Raw genomic sequence first — 20,113 nt, forward strand, 5'->3', positions numbered from 1 at the left:
GTCACTTTAAAGGTCAATAAATGGGCTTTAGATGTCTATGAATCTCCAATCCATCCCTTGCAAATGTAGGTAAATCTCAGCATACATACATACTTCTGTAAAGATATATGAGCTTTTGCTAAAAGCTTCCCAAAAATGTCTTTAAAAAGTTAGTTGTTTCAATAGGCCGAGCCCTCAATCTTGGGGCTTGCCCCTATGAAACTTATCCCCACAAAGGATAGGCTAAGCCTACTTAGAATCAGGCCTAAGATCTGGTGCATAGGTGTTTCAGTGGTAGAATGCTCACCTTCCCCGCGGGAAACCTGGGTTCAATTCCCAGACCACGCACCAAAAAAAAAAAAAAAAAAAATTACGCCTTAGAGTCACCCCCAGAGAACCTCTTCTGTGGCCCATACGTGGCCTCTCTCTCTCTAAGCTGGCATGGCAAGTGAACTCACTGCCCTCCCACCTATGTGGGACATGACTCCCAGGGGTGTAAATCTCCCTGGCAACATAGGTCAGAAATTCCAGGATGAGCCAAAACCCAGCATCAAGGGATTGAGAGAGACTTCTCGACCAACAAGGGGAAGAGAGAAATAAAGTGTCAGTGGCTGAGAGATTTCAAACATAGTCAAGAGGTTATCCTGGAGGTTATCCTTACACATTATATAGATATCCCTTTTTAGTTTTATGGTGTATTGGAGTGGCTAGAGGGAAGTACCTGAAACTGTTGAACTGTGTTCCAATAGCCATGTTTCTTAAAGATGATTGTATAATGATACAGCTTTTACAGTGTGACTATGTAATTATGAAAACCTTGTGTCTGACACTCCTTTTATTTAGGGTTTGGACAGATGAGTAAAAAATATGGATAAAAATAAATAATGGGGGAACAAAGGTTAAAATAAATTGAATAGGTTTAAATACTAGTGGTCAATTGCAGGTAGGGGCAAGGGATATGGCATGTATTTTTTTTACTTTTGCTGAAGAGATGCAAATGTTGAAAAAAATGATCACTGTGATGAATATACAACTATACGATGATATTGTGAGCCACTGATTGTACACCATGTATGGAATGTTTATGTCAGAAAGTTTCTATGTTAGGTTCTTATAATAAAAATATTTTTAAATAAGTTAGAGAATGAAAAATTTTGACCATTCATTTTCATAAGAATAATTTTGAGTCCACTTTCTATAACTTAGCAAAAAGTTTGTATTACTTTTAAATCAGCTCCTAAAACTTGACTACTAGCACGAGGGGATAACCTGGTTAATTAATCTCTTGTTGTGGCACTTACGTTTAGAAAATATAAAGAATAGTCATTTATGATATTTTATATACACATTGATTGCATGTGGGAGGGAAAAAAAACTAAGCTAAAGACCCTAAATGCAGTAGAAAACACAGGGGCTGAAAAAAGGCTGAGAAGAGCCTCAGTCAACTTGGTCACCAACTGTTCTTAAACTTCATTTTCTCCTCAATCATTTATATTACTGCTTTTCTGTATATGTTTTAGTGTGTGTTCTGGGCATGGAGGCCTCAAACTAACTTATTAAACTGAGGCACTAATACTCCAAACCCACAAAGTAACTATCATGAGCTGGAAAAACTTCTAAGTACATCCTCTCCTTGAGCACACTATATACTATACTAACATTTTGAGAGTTCAGTATGGCTTGACTTTAATTGCTGAACCCACACTAGGTCAAAAATACTAATGTAACACTGTAACATCCTCTTCCTGAGGTTACATAACACCTCCCCCTCTCCCCCTCCAGACAGGGATCTAAACAACTTTCTACCTCAACATGTGATTTGCCTCAGTTGAAGAAGGACCCTTCTCCCACCCTTAATATATTCCTGAATATTACAATCAAAATGCTTTTTAAAAAACTATTCTTTAAACTAAATTGAAAAATAAAATATTAAATTCCTATTAATTAGTCTAGTATAGTAATCAATCATGGGAAAGATATACAAGCTTCAACTGTGAAGTGTAATAAAATGCCATGTCTAGAAGGCCTGCTATAACTGCCCCAGACAGTATATACACACACATATGGAAAACTAAAGTTTTCCTAATAAGGAAAAAACCCAAGTGTCTAACATTTATTAAATGTTTACATGCCAGGCACTGTATTAAGTCATAGTTGAGCATCACAATTGCCCTATGGGATTGGTCTATCATCCCATGTTACAGTTGGGAAAACAGGCTTAAAGAGAGAGAGATTTTAGAGGCAAATTAACTTGCCCAAGAGCAGTTATTAAGTGGCAGAATTCAGGAATCAAGCACGACATCGCCTAACCCCAGAGTCTGTGCTTTTTGATAACCAAGCGTTTTGCCCCTCTTTGAAAATCCACTAAAAAGCATAAGCCTAACTGATGGTGGACCAATAGTATTACCTGTGTATCTCCTTTTGCATCTTATAGTACTGTACATGTAGCAGGTACTCAAACATAGTTGACTGAAGGATAACATGTTCTAGGAAAAACAGAATATCTTCAAAGATGTGGCCCATGGAAGACAGGTCAAATCATTTATTAAATCACATGTAGAGTATCAGAGAACAGCTCCTTAAGAAGGAGTTATGTACAAACCCACGAATGCATGAGTCCATTAATAAATACCCATTCAAGAGTTACCAGTTATGTGTTGAAGAGTTTTGGTAATGGATCTTGGTGATGGTAGCACAACACTGTGAACATAATTAACAGTGACAAATTGTATATTTCAATGTGGTTAAAAGGGGATATTTTATGTTGTATATATGTTACTAGAATAAAAATTTTTTAAAGGGAAAATAACCATAGGACTATACAGCACAGTGAACCATGTAAACCATGGATTAGAGCTAATAGTACAACTATAAAAATGTTCTTTGGTCAATTGTAACAAATGTACCACACAAATGCAAGTGTTAATAATAGAGTGGAATATGGGAATTCTGTATTTTATGTATGACTAAATTTTTTTAAAGTTACCAGTGATGAATGATTAAAAATTAGATATTTTACCTCTAAACTAAACGTTTAATCAAATAGGAACACTGAAGATGCATATACTTTTTTTTATTGAGGCACAACAAGGCATTGTAACTTGCCTGAACTTGAGGCAATCTGTTTAGAAAGCTGAACGTTAATACAGTTAAGGATTAAGTGCAAACAATATACATTCACAGCTTGACTAGCAAGGCTACATCACAATTTATAAGGTGCCAGATTAGTGCTACTTGTCATTCAGCTTGAAATTTTCACCAGGGAGGGGAGGGGGGCAGGGAAAGGACCTCCTCCTTCCTCTAAAAATGAAAACATTTTCCTACACCAGTCAGTTATGAGAGCAATGACTGCTTTTCCTTTAATCTCACTAATTAGAATGCCTTCCTTTTATTGTCAATTCTATACTGAATTTCAATCTTGATAAAGAAGGTAGCCTGAAAATGTAGAGTATTTCCAACTACTTCCATAAATTGCCCCCCTGTGCAAACGTAACCATATCTGGTCTCCCTGGAAGAGCTGAAGAATTGCATGGTTGCTGGCAGTTTCATGGTCGGGAGCACCATCATTGGCATAGGCAGATACCAAGACCTCTTCATTCTTCATGAGGTTCACATACAGTGGCACATTCACTGCCAGCTTTAACATGTGAAAAATGAAAACGTAAGTGCCATTCACCGGGCAATTAAATCTACCAAGCTGAAGATCAAAAGTTTCTCCCAAATTGTTCAGAAGAAGATCAAACACAATAGGTTGGTCTAAAGTTCCAGGGGCCAAATTGGAGGTTCTGGCTGCTGAGAAGGCAACTCGCATCTGTTGAGGCAGGGGATAGACGTGTACTGGCAGTATGGTGGCTGCTGGATTTGTCACTGGCACATCCACAGGGGTCATGCTTCGGGAGTCTCCTTGTCCAGAGTCACCACTGTTAAAGGTTTCGTTGTCTCTTTCTGGGCTGCTCACCTGAGAAGAATCACTCCACCCTGCTGTTTTATTAGCAACAGTGAGTTTCTCATAATGAAGCAGTTAGCTTTGAACACAATATTTAACATTAGTCGGCTACTGAAACACAGGTAAAGATACATTTTATAGTAAATTCCGAAACAAAAGCAATAAGGCATGGCTAGACTATGCTTTTCTAGATTTTAGATTTTCTGGTGGTAGTCTTTCATGTTACTATGCTAAAACCAGAATGGACCTAGATGATCTTGTCTAATTGTTTTCTGTGTGTGTGTGTGTGCGTGTGTGTGTGTGTGTGTGCACGCGCGCGTGTGTGTGTGCAAGCTTACAATTAAGAAAATGAAACCCTAAAGAGACTAGATAACCTACCTCAACTAGTTAAGGCTAACAGAATCTAAAACTCAGACTTACATACTCTTTACTTCATTATGTTCCTTTCTCCCCTAATTCTCATTCAGTTCTTGATTCACCAGTAATCAAGCTCCTACTCAAAGTATCCAATGCAAAGACTCAAGAAAACAAATTACATAAAATAACTAACTTTTAGAACCACTAGTCATCCGCCATTTAAAGATATTTTGTCATGGTACTTAGCCCCATGATGAATGCTTGTTCTTTATTTCCCAGTTAATGTAACATCAAGAAAAGCTAATATTTTAACTGCTCCCAAGTAAGGAAAGGAAAGTGGACACAGGCAATTTTTTCAAAAGGAAAGGATTCCGTTCATCTGTCACAAAGATAATTCAGTAATTCTTGATTTTCTCAGTTTCATTGGATCTTTTAATAGTTCCTTCACAATTTAAGAGTATTACAAGTATCCTCCTTTTAAGTCACTGTGTCTTAACTACTGCTTATTCCTGTTTATCAATGTAGCAACACAGGGTACCTAGGGAAGTACCTATTACAAAACCATCATCCTGAAGCATGACATAGAACTATTAAAAATAAGCACAGTAAACATATATTCACTAAGGTTAAATTATGCTCTGATGTCAAACAAATGTAAACAGACAAACAAAAAAATGCTTTACTCTAAATTGTCAATTGGTTTCCACAGCTTTTCTAGTGGTTCCTATAGTAAGTAGTTCCTCAGTACTTCTGTACTATTCTTAAGTAAACTGAAAGCCTTAAGATAAATGCTGAAAAATGTTCTTTGGGAAGAACTTGAGAAAGTATACAGAAAGGTCTAAAGATATATCCAGGGTATATAAACTACTCAGTTAATTGTCCTTACCTCTTGAATTTGCCCGAGGACCACTGGATGTCCCTCCTCGCTTATAACATTGCTGGAAATTATCCTAAAATGAACACATAATATTTACTGTGGCAACAAAAGAGTGGCTGCCTGCAGCAATAAAGCACAAACACTGGACTGCAATTAGATATTACCCAGGATTATCAGCTGATAAACTGGTAAGATTAAAGACCTCTTAGCCCTTTTATCCGGCTTCTCTAGCAACCTAAGGGGCTCAAGGTGTTTCTGAAGGCCAAGAAAATCAGATAAAGCAAGGGCAACAGCGGCAATGCTTATCTCATCTGACTAATCAATGTTAATAGTTCCAAAATCAATAAAGCTTTTAGAGAACACTATGTACAATGTACAATACTAGGTAATGAGGGACACTGAAAAAATACTGACTATATTGAGATGAGGAATAAAGTAAAAAACAGACTTTCAATCTTGTTCTATTTATAGACTGAACTATAAAGGTTAATACAACCACAAACTAAATTGTTTTGTTATTGTTTTTGTTGTGGGTGGGTTGATTGATAAAATTTTATTGTATAAATCTATTAATTGCTTGGGAATGTGGGCCAATATATTAAGAACAAATCTTCAAGAGGCAAAACTTCAAACTGACTCCCAAGCATGGAGGAAGCTGGCCTCCACAAAACCCATAAAAGTATAATTAGTGTTGTAATTAAAGAAAAAAAATGCAATAAAAAATTTGAATAGGACAAGAAGGTATATAACGAAAATAAAAATAAGTTTCCTACACAAGATTACCAGTTCACTCCTCAATAGCAACCATTATTATCCATTTATGTTTCCTCAAGAAGAAATTTAAAGCAACACAAAACAGTATTGGAATATTGGTGTTAAGAATGGATATCTCCATTAGTCTATATTAATCAACACTCCACCATATACAGTCTCCAAAAATCATACAGTAACTAATTTTTGCATGCTTGATGTATGCCTGGCACAGTGGAACTAAGCACATACATGTATTAGTTGATTTTATGCTCAGAATATCTCAGAGCAATCCTCACAACATCTCAGAGTTTCATGAATTACTTTAATTAATGATCCCTCAGCTGACAGATGAAGAGCTAGAGCTCAGAAAGCTTACATAATAAGCCCAAGGTCATATGGCTAGAGAAATCAGGGGTGAAACCCAAGTCATTCTGATTCCAAGGCATATTCTTCATTCCTTTCTAATACTAACTCTGTGTAGACATCTATCTAGCCTCACATAACTTTAAGTTCTTCAAGTACAGTAGTACTTCATTACCAACAAACTCAGTATGGTACCATGTACAAACTTAAAGACTTGTTAAACTTCAAAAACGAAAATGCTGTTGTAGTATAACTTCATACCCACATTTGATCAATGACAAGAAGTTAACATGAAATGTCAAATAAATTTTTAATAAACGTCTAATAAATCAGGCTGTAACCACATGTGGTAAAGAAAATCTCCTGAAGTACTCAAATAAGAATAAACAAACAAAAGAAAACAGACTCATAAGAAAAGGCTTTGCTGTACGTGATGTTTAGGCAAGCTAAGTTGAAGGCAACAGACTAATGAGTTAAGTTTGGAGTTAAGAAACTCAAGTTCTAATTTTAGTTCTACCATTTACCTGCTAAGGGACCTTAGACACATTATTTAACCTCTGAAGCCCAGCAAATAAATTAATGCAAACAACATAACCAATAAAGTCCTTTACATTTTCTAAATTCCATTAAATGGCAGCTGTCATTTGTCTCCTTGGGTTACTGGAAAAGCTTCCAACTTAACTCTCCATAGGATACTTACAAGTAACCTAATACTCAGAGTACACTTATGTCAAACAAATTATGACCCACTAGATTCTGCAGGGGTTCCATGCACTAGGGTAACTTTCCAGAAACCTACAATCTCCAGATGGGTCCCTGGACCAGATAAGTCCTGAAACTTAGAGGGCCCACCCAGCCTCCCAAGAACATCAGCTAGTTCCATCTCCCTACCCCATATTACTGATAGCCCCTTCCAACATGAAAAAGTTAGAATAGCCATAGCTCAAACACCCATGAAGAGTGGGATAGAAACATCAAAGGTGACGCTGGAGTTATACAGAGAAGGTAGGGTTTAACAAATAAATATGACTGCTGAATCATTAAATTAGTATTTCTTTTAGTCTCCAGTATCTTAAAGCAACTAGTAGTAAAAAACCTAAAGTTGTGGAATTGTAACCCATATCAAACTCTGAAAACTATTCTACAACTAATTGTTGTGCTGAGCTTTGAAATTTATTGCTTTTTTGTATACATGCTATTTTTCACAAAAAAGAAAAAAAAAAGTCCAATGTGATGGTAAAAAAAAAATATTTATTCCTTCTAGCCTCCTATATTCTGGAGCAGCTAGAAGGAGAAATATGAAAAGGTGATATGGTAGCCCACGACAAACTCTGGGATCTGTCCTGTAACTACTTGCTGAAGAGTGCTTTGAAAACTATTGCTTTTTTCTTTCTTTGCTTTGTATATATATTATATTATACAATAAAAAAAGTTAAAAAAAAAAAAAAGAATGCCCTAATTTGAGTTGAATAATTGTGACTGGCTCACTTATTCTGTTAGGGTTAAATTTATATGCCAATTTGGCCAGATGATGGTTGAAAGTTGTTTGGTCAAGCAAGCAGTGACCTGATTGTTACTGTGAAAATATTTCATAAGCAGTGACCTGATTGTTACTGTGAAAATATTTCATAGACTTAAATCATCAGTAAGCTGATTGCATCTATGGCTGATTACACCTATAATCAAAAAGGAAGTTTTGTTCAATGAGAGATGTCTCATCCAATCACTTAAAGGCCTTAAAGGGAGAACTGATGGTTTCAGCAATCAAAAAGAAGAATATGTATCTCTCTGTCAGCCATTTCTCCTGAGAAATTCATTGAAAACTTTCACTGGCATTTACTGCTTGTGGTTTGCCCTACAGAACTTGAATTTGCCAATCCCAATATTTGTGTGAACCAATTTTTTTGTTTATTTATTTATTATTTATTAATTGTTTAAAAATATAACAAGCAAACACATTCTTAACATATGATCATTCCGTGTGAACCAATTTTTATAATAAATTTCATATATAGTTTTTGTTTCCCAGAGAATCTTGACAAACACAGATCTCAAAGAAAAAAAATTATGATCCACTATAATTTAATCACCAGCTTAACATAAACAAGTATACCATTATTCAATTATGACAGCCATTCTTACCCTTTGGGAATAGGGTGTTCCAGGATATTCTCTAGCTTGAAACTGCAGCTGATTATAGTTTCCATTGGCAATTGAAGGAGGTCCTCTATAAGTATCAAAACCTAACAAACAGATTTATATAAAATTATAGGCAAATTATACTAGAACTCTGAATAGTCTATTTCTACACCAGCAAGTGATCCCATAATACCATTATTAGATATAACTTCTTTAAGCTAACTCTACCACAGTATTATTGCTTCCACAACAAAATAAACATTTAGAATGTATCACTGACTTTTCAAATATGCCAGCTTTAGACATTCACTAACTACTGCTGAAATACGAGACAGGGGTTGGAAAAGGGTGGTGGTAGAGCAATTAGGCAGTTAAGGCCTCGGCATGAAGTTTTTTTGCTAATACCAAGCAGTGACTACAATACTTGAAACCAATCTAAAACCGAACAGAATATTACTATTACATTCATAAATTTTGTTCTCATCTGTGACATAAAGTCTGATAGGCAAATAACCAGAAAATAAGCATTGTCTAATTATGACATATTTTAAGCAGAGTTAAGTCAATTAACAAAAAGAAAAAAAAGGAAAGAAATTATTCAAATATGAGAACCAAAAATCATCTCATGAAAAACAAGATGGTTAACATTTCTTCAATAAATCACAAGATCAGTCTGCTTTTCACAAAGGAGTTCCATTAAAAGAGGGAATTTGGGGATCCGGGCCAAGATGGCACCTTTGCAATATGAGCAATTTAGTTCGTCCTCCAGAACAGCTACTAAATAACCAGAAACAGTACAGAACAGCTCCTGGGGCCACGTCAGTGACTGGACACACAGTGTACCCCAATCTGGACCAGCTGGAATGGCTGTGAGCCCCCCCAAGAACCATGAGTTCCCCAAGCCGAGGTGCTGGCGTAGGCACCCCTCCCCCACAGGCTGCTTCCCAGAGGGGAAAGGAAAGAGATTTATTTTACCAGTAGCAGGGGCTGAGCACAACCAAATGCCAATTACAGAATTAATTAACAAACTCTGACAACTAAAAATAGGCCCCCAGCTCAGGTGAACCTGGTCAAAGCAGAGGTCACTCATTTTTGCCCCAACGCCAAGGGGGCAGGGCTGATGGAGAAAGAAAAAGAAAAAAAAAAAAAGAAACAGAGGTTTTTGTGGCTGTTTCCACAAATGCTTTACTGCCTTTGGATACAGTGGCAGGACTTCTCAGGCTGCAACTGCCCCAGGCATAGGCAAATGAAACAAGCTCGTTTGAGGGCTTATCTGGAGCCTGTGTCTTCACCAGGGGAGGGGTAAAGCCCAACTCAGGTGGAATCGCTCCCTTCAGGAATTCAGACACCAGGGCTTGGTAATTTGGAGCCATTAAAACCAGCCTACAACCTCTCCTCTGTGTCCACCACGCCCCCAGCAGGGAGAGTCTGCCAATGTTAAAGGTACCGTATCATCTTACACTGGTGGGACCTGCAGGCAGACAAGTGCCACATACTGGGCAGGATAAGAAAAACAGAGCCCAGAGACTTCACAGGAAGTCTTTCAACCTGCTGGGTCTCACCTTCAGGGAAAATCAATGCAAGTGACTCTTTCCTCCTGATAGGAGGCCAGTTTGTTCTGGGAAAATCTGACTGGGGTCTATAATACCTAAGTAGACCCTCCTAAGGGTGGGGGGGGAAAGGCACCATACAAGCAGGGCAAGAAACAAGAAAGCAAGAACTGAAAAATTCTCCTCTGTTAAACAAAACCTAAGCTAGAGGTCCAGAAAAAGCTGAACTGAATGTCAAAGAACAGATAGACAACAAATTCATTCAGCAAGAAAACACTAGGTAAAAGAAGTGAAAGCAATCTCCACAATAAACTAATTAAGGTAATTAAATGCCTAGATGACAGCAAAAAATAACAAATCACACTAGGAAAATTGAAGATATGGCCCAGTCAAAGGAACAAACCAACAATTCAAATGAGATACAGGAGTTGAAACAATTCATTCAGAATATATGAACAGACATGGAAAACCTCATCAAAAACCAAATCAATGAATTGATGGAGGATATAAAGAAGGCAAGGAATGAATAAAAAGAAGAAATTGAAATCTGAAAAAACAAATCACAGAACTTATGGGAATGAAAGGCACAGGAGAAGAGATGAAAAAAACAATGGCAACCTACAGTGTTAGATTTCAAGAAGCAGAAGACAGCATTAGTGAACTGGAGGACGGAACATCTGAAATCCAACAAGAAAAAGAAAATATAGGGAAAAAATGGAAAAATATGACCAGGGACTCAGGGAATTGAATGACAATATGAAGCGCACGAATATACGTGTCGTGGGTGTCCCAGAACGAGAAGAGAAGGGAAAAGGAGGAGAATAAGTAATGGAGGAAATTATCACTGAAAATTTCCCAACTCTTATGAAAGACCTAAAATTACAGATCCAAGAAGTACAGCATACCCCAAAGAGAACAGATCCAAATAGACGTACTCCAAGACACTTACTAGTCAGAATGTCAGAGGTCAAAGAGAGAGAATCTTGAAAGCAGCAAGAGAAATGCAATCCATCACATACAAGGGAAGTCCAATAAGACTATGCATAGATTTCTCAGCAGAAACCATGAAGGTGAGAAGACAGTGGGATGATATATTTAAATTACTAAAAGAGAAAAACTGCCAACCAAGAATTCTATATCCAGCAAAATTATCCTTCAAAAATGAGGGAGAATTTAAAACAGTTTCAGACAAAAAAAAATCACTGAGAGATTTGTGACCGAGAGACTGGCTCTGCAAGCAATACTAAAGGGAGCACTAGAGACAGATATGAAAAGACAGAAGAGAGAGGTGTGGAGAAGAGTATAGAAAGGAAGACTATGAGTAAAGGTAAAAAGAAGAAAAATTAGATATGACATACAAAATCCAAAAGGCAAAATGGTAGAAGAAAGTACTACCCATACAGTAATAACACTAAATGTTAACGGATTAAACTCCCCAATCAAAAGACATAGACTGGCCAAATGGATTAAAAAGAGGACCCATCTATATGTTGTCTACAGGAAACACATCTCAGACCCAAGGATAAACATAGGTTGAAAGTGGAAGGTTGGGAAAAGATATTTCATGCAAATAACAATCAGAAAAGAGCAGGAGTAGCTATACTAATATCCAACAAATTAGACTTCAAATGTAAAACAGTTCAAAGAGACAAAGAAGGATACTATGTATGAATAAAAGGAACAATTCAGCACGAAGACATAATGATCATAAATATTTATGCCCCAAACCAGAATGCTCCAAAATACATGAGGCAAACACGGAAAACACTGAAAAGAGAAATAGACACATCTACCATAATAGTTGGAGACTTCACCACTCTCATCAATGGACAGAACATCTAGACAGAGGACCAATAAAGAAACAGAGAATTTGAATAATACAATAAAACCTACAACCTCCAGATGGGTTCCTGGACCAGATAAGTCCTGAAATGCAGAGGGCCCAGCCTCTCCAGAATATCAGATAGTTCCATCCCCCTATCCCATATTATAGATAGTCCCTTCCAACATGAAAAAGTTAGAATGGGCATAGGCCAAATACCCCTAAAGAGTGGGAGAAAGGGGTGGCCACGGTGGCTCAGCAGGCAAGAATGCTTGCCTGCCATGCCAGAAGACCCAGGTTCAATTCCCAGTGCCTGCCCATGTAAAAAAAAAGAGTGGGAGAAAGATCAAAGATGATGGTGGAGTTATACAGAAAAGGTAGGTTTTAACAAATGAATATAAGTGCAGAATCATTATAATGATATTTCTTTTAGCCTCCAGTACCTTAGAGCAGCTAGAAATAAAAACCTAGAATTATGGAATTGTAACCCAGACCAATGTCTGAAATCTGTGCTACAACTAATTGTTGCAATGCACTTGAAATTCATTGTTTTTATGTCTATATGTTATTTAAACAGAAGGAAGAGTATAACAGAGAAGATAGGATTTAACAAATAAGTATGAGATTAATATTTCTGTTGATCTGCAGTGTCTTGGAGCAGCTAGAAGAAAAAACAAAAAACTGTGGAACTGTAACCCATCTCAAACTTTAAAATCTGTTCTATAACTATTTGTTAAAATGTACTTTGAAATTTATTGCTTTTTTGTATTTACGTTATATTTCACAATTTAAAAAGTTAAAAAAAAAAGGGAATTTTCCTAATACATTATAAATGGCAAAAGGAAACAAGGTAAAAGAAAAATGGTTTGAGTCACACAACTATACAAACAAAATAATTAAGCGTAATTACATTTTATTGAAATCATACCTTTATAACCACCAGGGGACCGATATGAGTTGGTTAATAGTCTCCCACCACGAGTACATCCTCTGACAGATCCCCGGTTATTGACAAAAGGCTGGGTGGGTCTGGGAAATACATTCGTCTGTGCTGGGTAAAAGGCAAGGCTACCATTGCTTACTTGAATAGCTCCATCATGATGATAGCTTGCTGCTTAAGGAAACATTTTAGAGTCCAAGAGTTAAATGATAATAAAGAGTCAATACTCTTTATACACTTTTTATCAAAATTAAAAAAAAAAAAAAAAACAGACTAAATATTCCAGAGCAGGGAATAAAAGAAAATGAATTCTAACTAATACTGTAATTGGGAAGGCAAATGGAAAAATATATCCTGGTATGTAAATCCCCTGCTCTATGTTTTCACAGTACAGGGACCAGCTGTGATCATCTGAGATCATCTGTGACCAGGAACAGGGATTCACATTTACTGCCTCTTCAACAGTGGATTAATCAAGCACCCAGAATGCTTAATTCATTTGTTAAGGCCTGAGTTTTAGAAAATTCAATAAGGTACTGAAATACCAACACTGAAAATACACACATACTTCTTCAAGTAAGAAACAAATACAAAGGTGACTATTATTTCATGCTTTAGAACAGCACGAAAGACAGTCTCCCATCTCTAAGCAAACAGTACATCAATTATGTTAAGTTTTATCTTCATATTAATCCATGTTTTACTATAAGAGGAAAGAACAGAGAAAGGTCCAAAAGGCCATTTGTCCGCACCAGAAGGGTTAACAGAATGGTTCCAAGTTTTCTTATAAAAGCAGCTTGGTAGTACCTTATCTCAATCACTGTCTGTGGTAATCAGAGCAATCAGATTAAAAATTAAAGCTTACTTCAAAATTACATCAACCATCTAAGTTCTACCTCCACAGAAGTTAAAATTAATAGGTGACATTAACTGAATAGGTGAAAAGGAATTAAGTGTTTCATAACAATTGAGGAACATATGAATAGACGATGCTTACTAGTCAGGAAAGAATTTCTACAGACTTGTTTTCCATTCAATTAGCTGTCATCTAAGTCTTCAAAAATGTCATATGCAAAGCTCTTACCTGTCTCTTGAGAAAGCACAGTTTGGTCTACATGTATAGCTGGCAGTTGGCACTGGGGTGGGGTTTGTGTACTTGCTGTAGTAAAACTTTGATTGTAGCCAGGTGAGTAAGGGGGGTCTTTCATTTCTTGTTCTTTCCTTGGAGGCAGAGGTGCATTAACATTAAATACCTTAAAACACAAGGATACCCTAAGTCATTTGTGAAATCTCATAGAAAATCATCAAGTGTGAGTTACAGCAAAATTCTACAGCATTCAAAAACTTGTATGCGATTCCTAACAGAATATAAACTCTATAGCAAAAGGTATCTTTCTGGATATTATGTTATCATAATGCTTACTGAGAATGAGAGCTATATAGAGGAAGAGGGTCCTTTTTCAAAAACTATAGAGGAATGAAATTATTTACTCTTTTTTGAATTTTTATTATATGTCAGGCAGTATGTCCCGACCCTGGCCATTGTATGTAAAATAGCACTATTACTCTCTCACTCTTACCCTGCTCCATCTTTTCCCTCACAGCACACAGCACCTGACAAATTACATATATGAATATTTGTCTTTCTAGCCCTTCTACCTCCATAATGAAATGTAAGCTTCTTGAAGATAGACTCATCATTTTTCTCATGACCACATCACCAGTGATTAAGAATAACATCTGGTTCTGTAACTACCTGTTTAATGAATGAATGAAGGAGAAACAATTTAAATTTTATAGTATTCAAATGGGCAGAGAAGACAGATTGAAATGAGCAAAAAAGTACTGAGACAAGAATGTACAAGGCAAGCCAGGGACTAATCTGGCAAGTTATACCAGACTTCAAAAGATATCAAGTGGAGCAGGCACAGTGGCTCAGCAGGCAGAGTTCTTGCCTGCCATGCTGGAGAGCTGGGTTCGATTTCCTGTGCCTACACACACACACACACACACACACACACACACACACACACAAGATACTGGGTTCGATTTCCTGTGCCTACACACACACACACAAAAGATACCGAGTGCCAGCAGTTTCCATTTCATTCTGTAGTAGACCACTGACTGTTCTAATTAGCATAAGAAAAAGGTAGTAAATTCAATGTGGCAATACTGTGTAGGATGGACTGACAGGAAAGAGGGAAAGCAGGTAAACGAAGGGGCTGCTCTAAATGCCTGGCGTGAAGTGAATGAATGTGAGCTATCTCCTTCTGTTATGCCTGCTTCCCGTGGCTACTCCACCGGCCCCACCCCACCGTCATGCCAAAGAGACATGGAGTGGGACATTAAGCATGATGATGTAAGGTATGCATTGGCTCACAAAGGTGTTTCTGTGCTGTCTAAAAAGAATTTATTATACTATTCTGTGTTAAGAAAGTAAACATACAAATCTAGTTCTGAAATTACCTTAAAAAAAGTCTTAAACCACAGTTTGTACAGAAATAAATAATTCAAAACACCATACAAACCAGAATCATTCTCCCAGCACCAATATGAGATGAAAGAAATCAAGTGAAAGTTTCAATAATCATTCACAAAGAATACCCAAGTATGTGTTCTGTATGTCAGGTGATTGATGCTATGGACCATCAGTGCTGTGACAGGAGTAACAATTAGTATATTAAGCTGTTGCTAGAAAATTATGTTTCTCAAGCACACATTTCATTTGTTTAATGCAGGTTCTCAACTCTACCTGCTACTGGTTTTCAAAGAAGGAACAACACTGGTAAGATCCCCATTCAAAATTCTAGTGGCCGTGGATTTATTTAATATTCTCCTGACACAAACAGCATTTCCATTTGGCAAATGAAAATTCTGTCAGCCCAAATAAGAGTATCATGAAAGGCAAATTTTTTTTACATAGTATCCAATAGTAGATATAAGAGAAACAATGGTTTTTTAACAGGAATAATGAACTACAATCATTCACATTTCATACTCACTGTCTGCATAGCTTGGAAGGGCGCTGTATTAATGGTTACTGAACTACTACTTGCTGGAGGTGACTGGAAGCCCTGTTCAGAACTCTTTGACACGGGAGGTTTTGGAGAAGGTAATGAAGATGGTTGCTTGCTTGGGGGAACTGATGCCTAGGGAAGAAAAATGCAGTATCAGCCTACCACCTATCATGTAACAAGCAATTAACTTACACTAAACCCCAGACTGGCATAAGTCAGCAAGTTCTGAGGATGACATTTGGGCACAGGAATGCAAAAGAATAGCTTTTGCTTACAATTTCAAATCTCTATTGCTGAGGATGCACACTAGTATTTGCTTTGCACAGCTTGCTGACTATTTGAAAGAGTCTTACTAATCAGTCAATAGATGAGGACCTGAACCTCTTATGAGCACCTAATCCTTTTCAAACCCTGAAATGGTATTTTCAAGAGTCTAATATTATTCCAAATTTATACAGCATAATTGGGCTTAATAAAAGCCTTGAGTTATCTGCTTAGTAAGTGTTAATTTTTTTCTGTCTAAAGTCTTATTAGGAGATTTCTAAGTAGGCTACCTAAAGAAGAAAACCAAACCTGATCTAAATAATCCTTATCTAAGGGAACAGGCAAATCCTTGACATAGCATTGTAAATCCAAAGGTTTTAAAAAGACCGAAAAACAATCCCAATCAGATTATGAAGCAGACACTGCAGCAAGTCCCTTGGGAACAATCACTTCTTTCTCTTCTTAAAATGAGGAACCAAATAATTTCAATTTGGACTAAAATCAGCCATAAAAACTAACATTTATATTTTCTTACTTTCTATAATGAATACATGTTCCTAAATAATAGTTAGCAAAAATTCTAAAATTGTTAAATTTATCCCAATCATCATTTTAGTAATCTTACTATTTCTATCTCAAGGATTTGCCCAATCCTAGAGAAAATCGTCACTTACAATTGAAAGGACAAACTTAATTCTGTCAAAATGCTTTTGACAAATTCAGCCAAAAAAAGAAAGAATTAATATAAAGTCTACTGAATCTTAAATTATATGGTTAAAGATTTTTCTCTTAAGTATGTCTTGAATGTAAATACAGTGAGAAACTTGACCTAATTCCTACCTAAAACATTTCATTCTTTTTTGATATTAGCAATTTTGGCCTGTTGTACCTGATAAAGCAACACAATATTAAATCCACTTGTAGTTACCTGTACAAGTTCCAGCACCACAACATCTACAGAGAGCAATGCATTAATAAAGGACAAATGTTAAATCATTCAGCTGACCACCCCTGTTAATCACAAGTTATCCTAGTTTTGCTATGCTTTAAGACAGAAAAGAAATGAAGACAGCTGGTCTCTTTTCACCTCAGGAGTCTCTGAGGACATGAACTCTGCTTCAGATCCTGAAGAAGACTGATCAGCAGCAGCCAAGCAAGCGTTCGAGCTACAAGTAACTGGAGAAGCAGCAGCCTAGACACAGGAAAACATAAAACACTGTAAAAGGTACATTTTGTTCACTTTATATTTCTTGGGCACTGGACCTCCTAAAAATAGCTTACTTATTGAACACTCACTAGTGCCAGTCATTCTGCTAAACACTTTACACATATTAATCTCTTTAATCCTATAATATATAATCCTGTGAGGTAGGTACAACTACCCCCATTTTATTGACAGGCAGGCAGGATTGAAGAAAATTTAAGTAATTTGCCCAAGATCACACCAAAATTATGTAGTAGAGCTGAGATTCAAACCCAAGCAGTCACCTACACTGCCTTTCCAGGCCTGGTCACCAAAATTACACATAAAATCCCATCTTCACTTATCAAAATCCTTGGCCCTAGAAACCTGAGGCAAGATTTTCAACCCAGCACTCAACAGCAATTCCTGACAAACAAGCTCAGGGCACATTTAACAGCTCTGCCAGGGAACATAACTATGCTTTAACTCTAAGTACTCTCTCAGTATCTTAAAGAGTTAGGTAGACATATAAATATGAAGGATAAACTTTATATAAGTTAAAATGGCACCAAAATTCTAACAAACAGTTAAGGCTTACAGTGTGGTATGAAATCAAATTTGGAGAAAGCACAATAGGAAATAAGGAAGTGGCAACTGTGACCAACAAAAATCCAAGAGTGTCCTAGGAAGAAATTCTACAGCACATAAAAGATATCAGAGACACTCTTAAATATCTAGCAACTGAAAAGGCTGAGTGCCACTGAAACCACTAATACCTAAGTGTTTCTATGTGGTTCTGAAAGCCCAAGTAATAAAATGGGTGGACTGGAAACTAAGTAATGGTAAGCCAACATCAGAGCACATATGTTTCAATGACCTAGAAGAGGTTATCATGACACCCTGCTTCTTAGGAAAAGAGAGTGGGAATCAAGATTTCAAAAATTATTATGGGGAAAAAAAAGTAAAATCCTTAGGAACATGTTATATATTGAAAAAAGGTATGATTTAGATCTAACCAAAATATTAGATTATGAATTGGAATTTTTTTTAAAACTAGACCTTTCTTCTGACCCTCTGATTAAAATAATAGGACAAATGCCCAAAATAAGTGAGCCTTGCTGTGGTGGGAGCATAAGCAATTCTCTAATGCTAAAGGAAGATTCACAAATGTTAAGGTGAAACAACTCGCAGGTCACATGATAGGTAAGCTTTAAAAGATTTTTTTTTTCCTTTTCAACTTTTCATTGAAGCACCGCCTACACACAGAAATATCCATACATTGTAAGTGTACAGTTCATTGAATTTTCACAAAATGAACACACCTATGTCCCCAATACCCAGATCAAGAAATTGAACATCAGCAGCATCCCAGAAATCTCCCATGTCCTTCTCTAATCACTGCCCGGCCACCATTTATCTCATTTTTTAAATCAGAGGAGTATTTCAAATAAGAAAATGTATCTTAAAGAAGGATATTTCCTACCCTAATCACCTTGCTCATGCTGACATTATTTTGGTTTTGCACATTTTTTTGGTACATCTATTTTTTAATGCATTTTTAGTGATATATATTATATATTCACATACCACATAATCATCCAAAGTGTACAATCATTCAGCTGTGCATTCATCACAATTGACTTTTTTTTTCTTTTTTTGTGAAAAGTAACATATATTAAAAAAATATGCAATAAATTTCAAAGCACATCACCAATCAGTTGTAGAAAAGATTTCAGAGTTTGGTATGGGTTACAATTCCACAATTTTAGACTTTTACTACTAAGCTTTAAAAGACTTTTAAAAAGAAAAAAAATAAGATAAATTTTAGCTAAAAGGCTCACTAAACATCAAAAAAGATAAAGACAGATTCTTTTAATTAGTATTTATTTGAAGTCACAGTAGTTCTTGCTTCCAAATTGTTGTTCTACCAAATTGTTGTTCTTAAATAGATTAAGGGTAGTTTTATTATTGGTGAGTAAACATGATCTTTGAGAACAATGGTTCCAAAAATGACTCTGTAAATTCACCCAGGGAAGGAGCTCATTTAAAATACAGATGCTTAGATAACACTTCAGGAAATTTTGATCCCATAGGTCTAAGGTGGTACCTACAAATACACAGTTTTTCCCAGGTGATTCTAATGCAGCCATCCCACAGACTGCAAAGACATGGGAACTAAACTAGGTGAGTGACTTCTCATAAAAATTACCTTTCCAACTGAAAGCTCCAAGTAGAACCCTAAATGCTACAACAGATAAAATGGAACCCTTTTAGTTTAAGCAGTGAGCGGGGTGAAGAAGGCAGGAAAAAATACACATCTATCTTGCTCCCCAAACAGTTTGAAAATTTAGACACACCTTATCAGGCCATATATAAAACCACTGAAAACTAATATTATTTGGTCAGATTTGGGATGGGAAGGCTACAATTGTTGAAGTACCTGGTCAAAATATTTAACCTTCTATCACAAGCAGATACTATCAAGGGGGGCAGGCTATTTGTGGTAATATTGAATTATGCACCCCCAAAGAAGACATGTTCTGAATCTTAATCCGTGCTCCTATGGGTATGAACTCATTTATAAATAAGAACTTTAGAGGGTGTAATTTTTAGTTAAGGTGTACCCCAACTAAATTAGTGTGGGCCTTAATCCATTTTAATGGAATCCTTTATAAGCAGAAGAAATTTGGATGCAGTGAGTCAGAGAAGGCTTCACAGGAAGAAGTTGAAGTCAGCAGAAACAGGAAGAGTAGACACAAGAGAGAAACTGCCTGTAACAGGAGGCAGAGTTGTAAAGCTGAGGAACCACAACAGTGGTGGCAAGCCAGCACCAGAACGTTACAGACTTTTTGAAGAGAAAGCATGGCCTTGCTGACACCTCGATTTGGATTTGTAGCCTACAAAACCATGAGACAATAAA

The 20,113-nt window shown here is 36.6% G+C and overlaps 1 protein-coding gene across 10 annotated transcripts in view; it reads right to left on the reverse strand.

Annotated features, from left to right (window-relative positions):
- Positions 1–2,491: 2,491 nt before the first annotated feature.
- Positions 2,492–20,113, reverse strand: part of CAPRIN2 (caprin family member 2) — a 48,281-nt gene continuing 30,659 nt past the window's right edge. For 4 of the 10 annotated variants that reach the window (XM_077170438.1, XM_077170440.1, XM_077170437.1 and 1 more), the window contains 7 exons: positions 17,098–17,202; positions 15,732–15,878; positions 13,811–13,979; positions 12,715–12,900; positions 8,418–8,518; positions 5,169–5,232; positions 2,493–3,960 (listed from right to left, as the gene is read on the reverse strand). In XM_077170438.1, the coding sequence (XP_077026553.1) occupies positions 3,392–3,960; positions 5,169–5,232; positions 8,418–8,518; positions 12,715–12,900; positions 13,811–13,979; positions 15,732–15,878; positions 17,098–17,202 (1,341 nt within the window). In that variant the 3' untranslated portion in view covers positions 2,493–3,391. Of the gene's footprint in view, positions 4,005–5,168; positions 5,233–8,417; positions 8,519–12,714; positions 12,901–13,810; positions 13,980–15,731; positions 15,879–17,097; positions 17,203–20,113 lie in introns of all 10 variants that reach the window. The other 6 variants (XM_077170436.1, XM_077170444.1, XM_077170443.1 and 3 more) reach the window with 4 other exon arrangements.

This window comes from Tamandua tetradactyla, chromosome 7 (genome assembly GCF_023851605.1).
Source record: "Tamandua tetradactyla isolate mTamTet1 chromosome 7, mTamTet1.pri, whole genome shotgun sequence".
NCBI classification, from domain to species: Eukaryota; Metazoa; Chordata; class Mammalia; order Pilosa; family Myrmecophagidae; genus Tamandua; species Tamandua tetradactyla.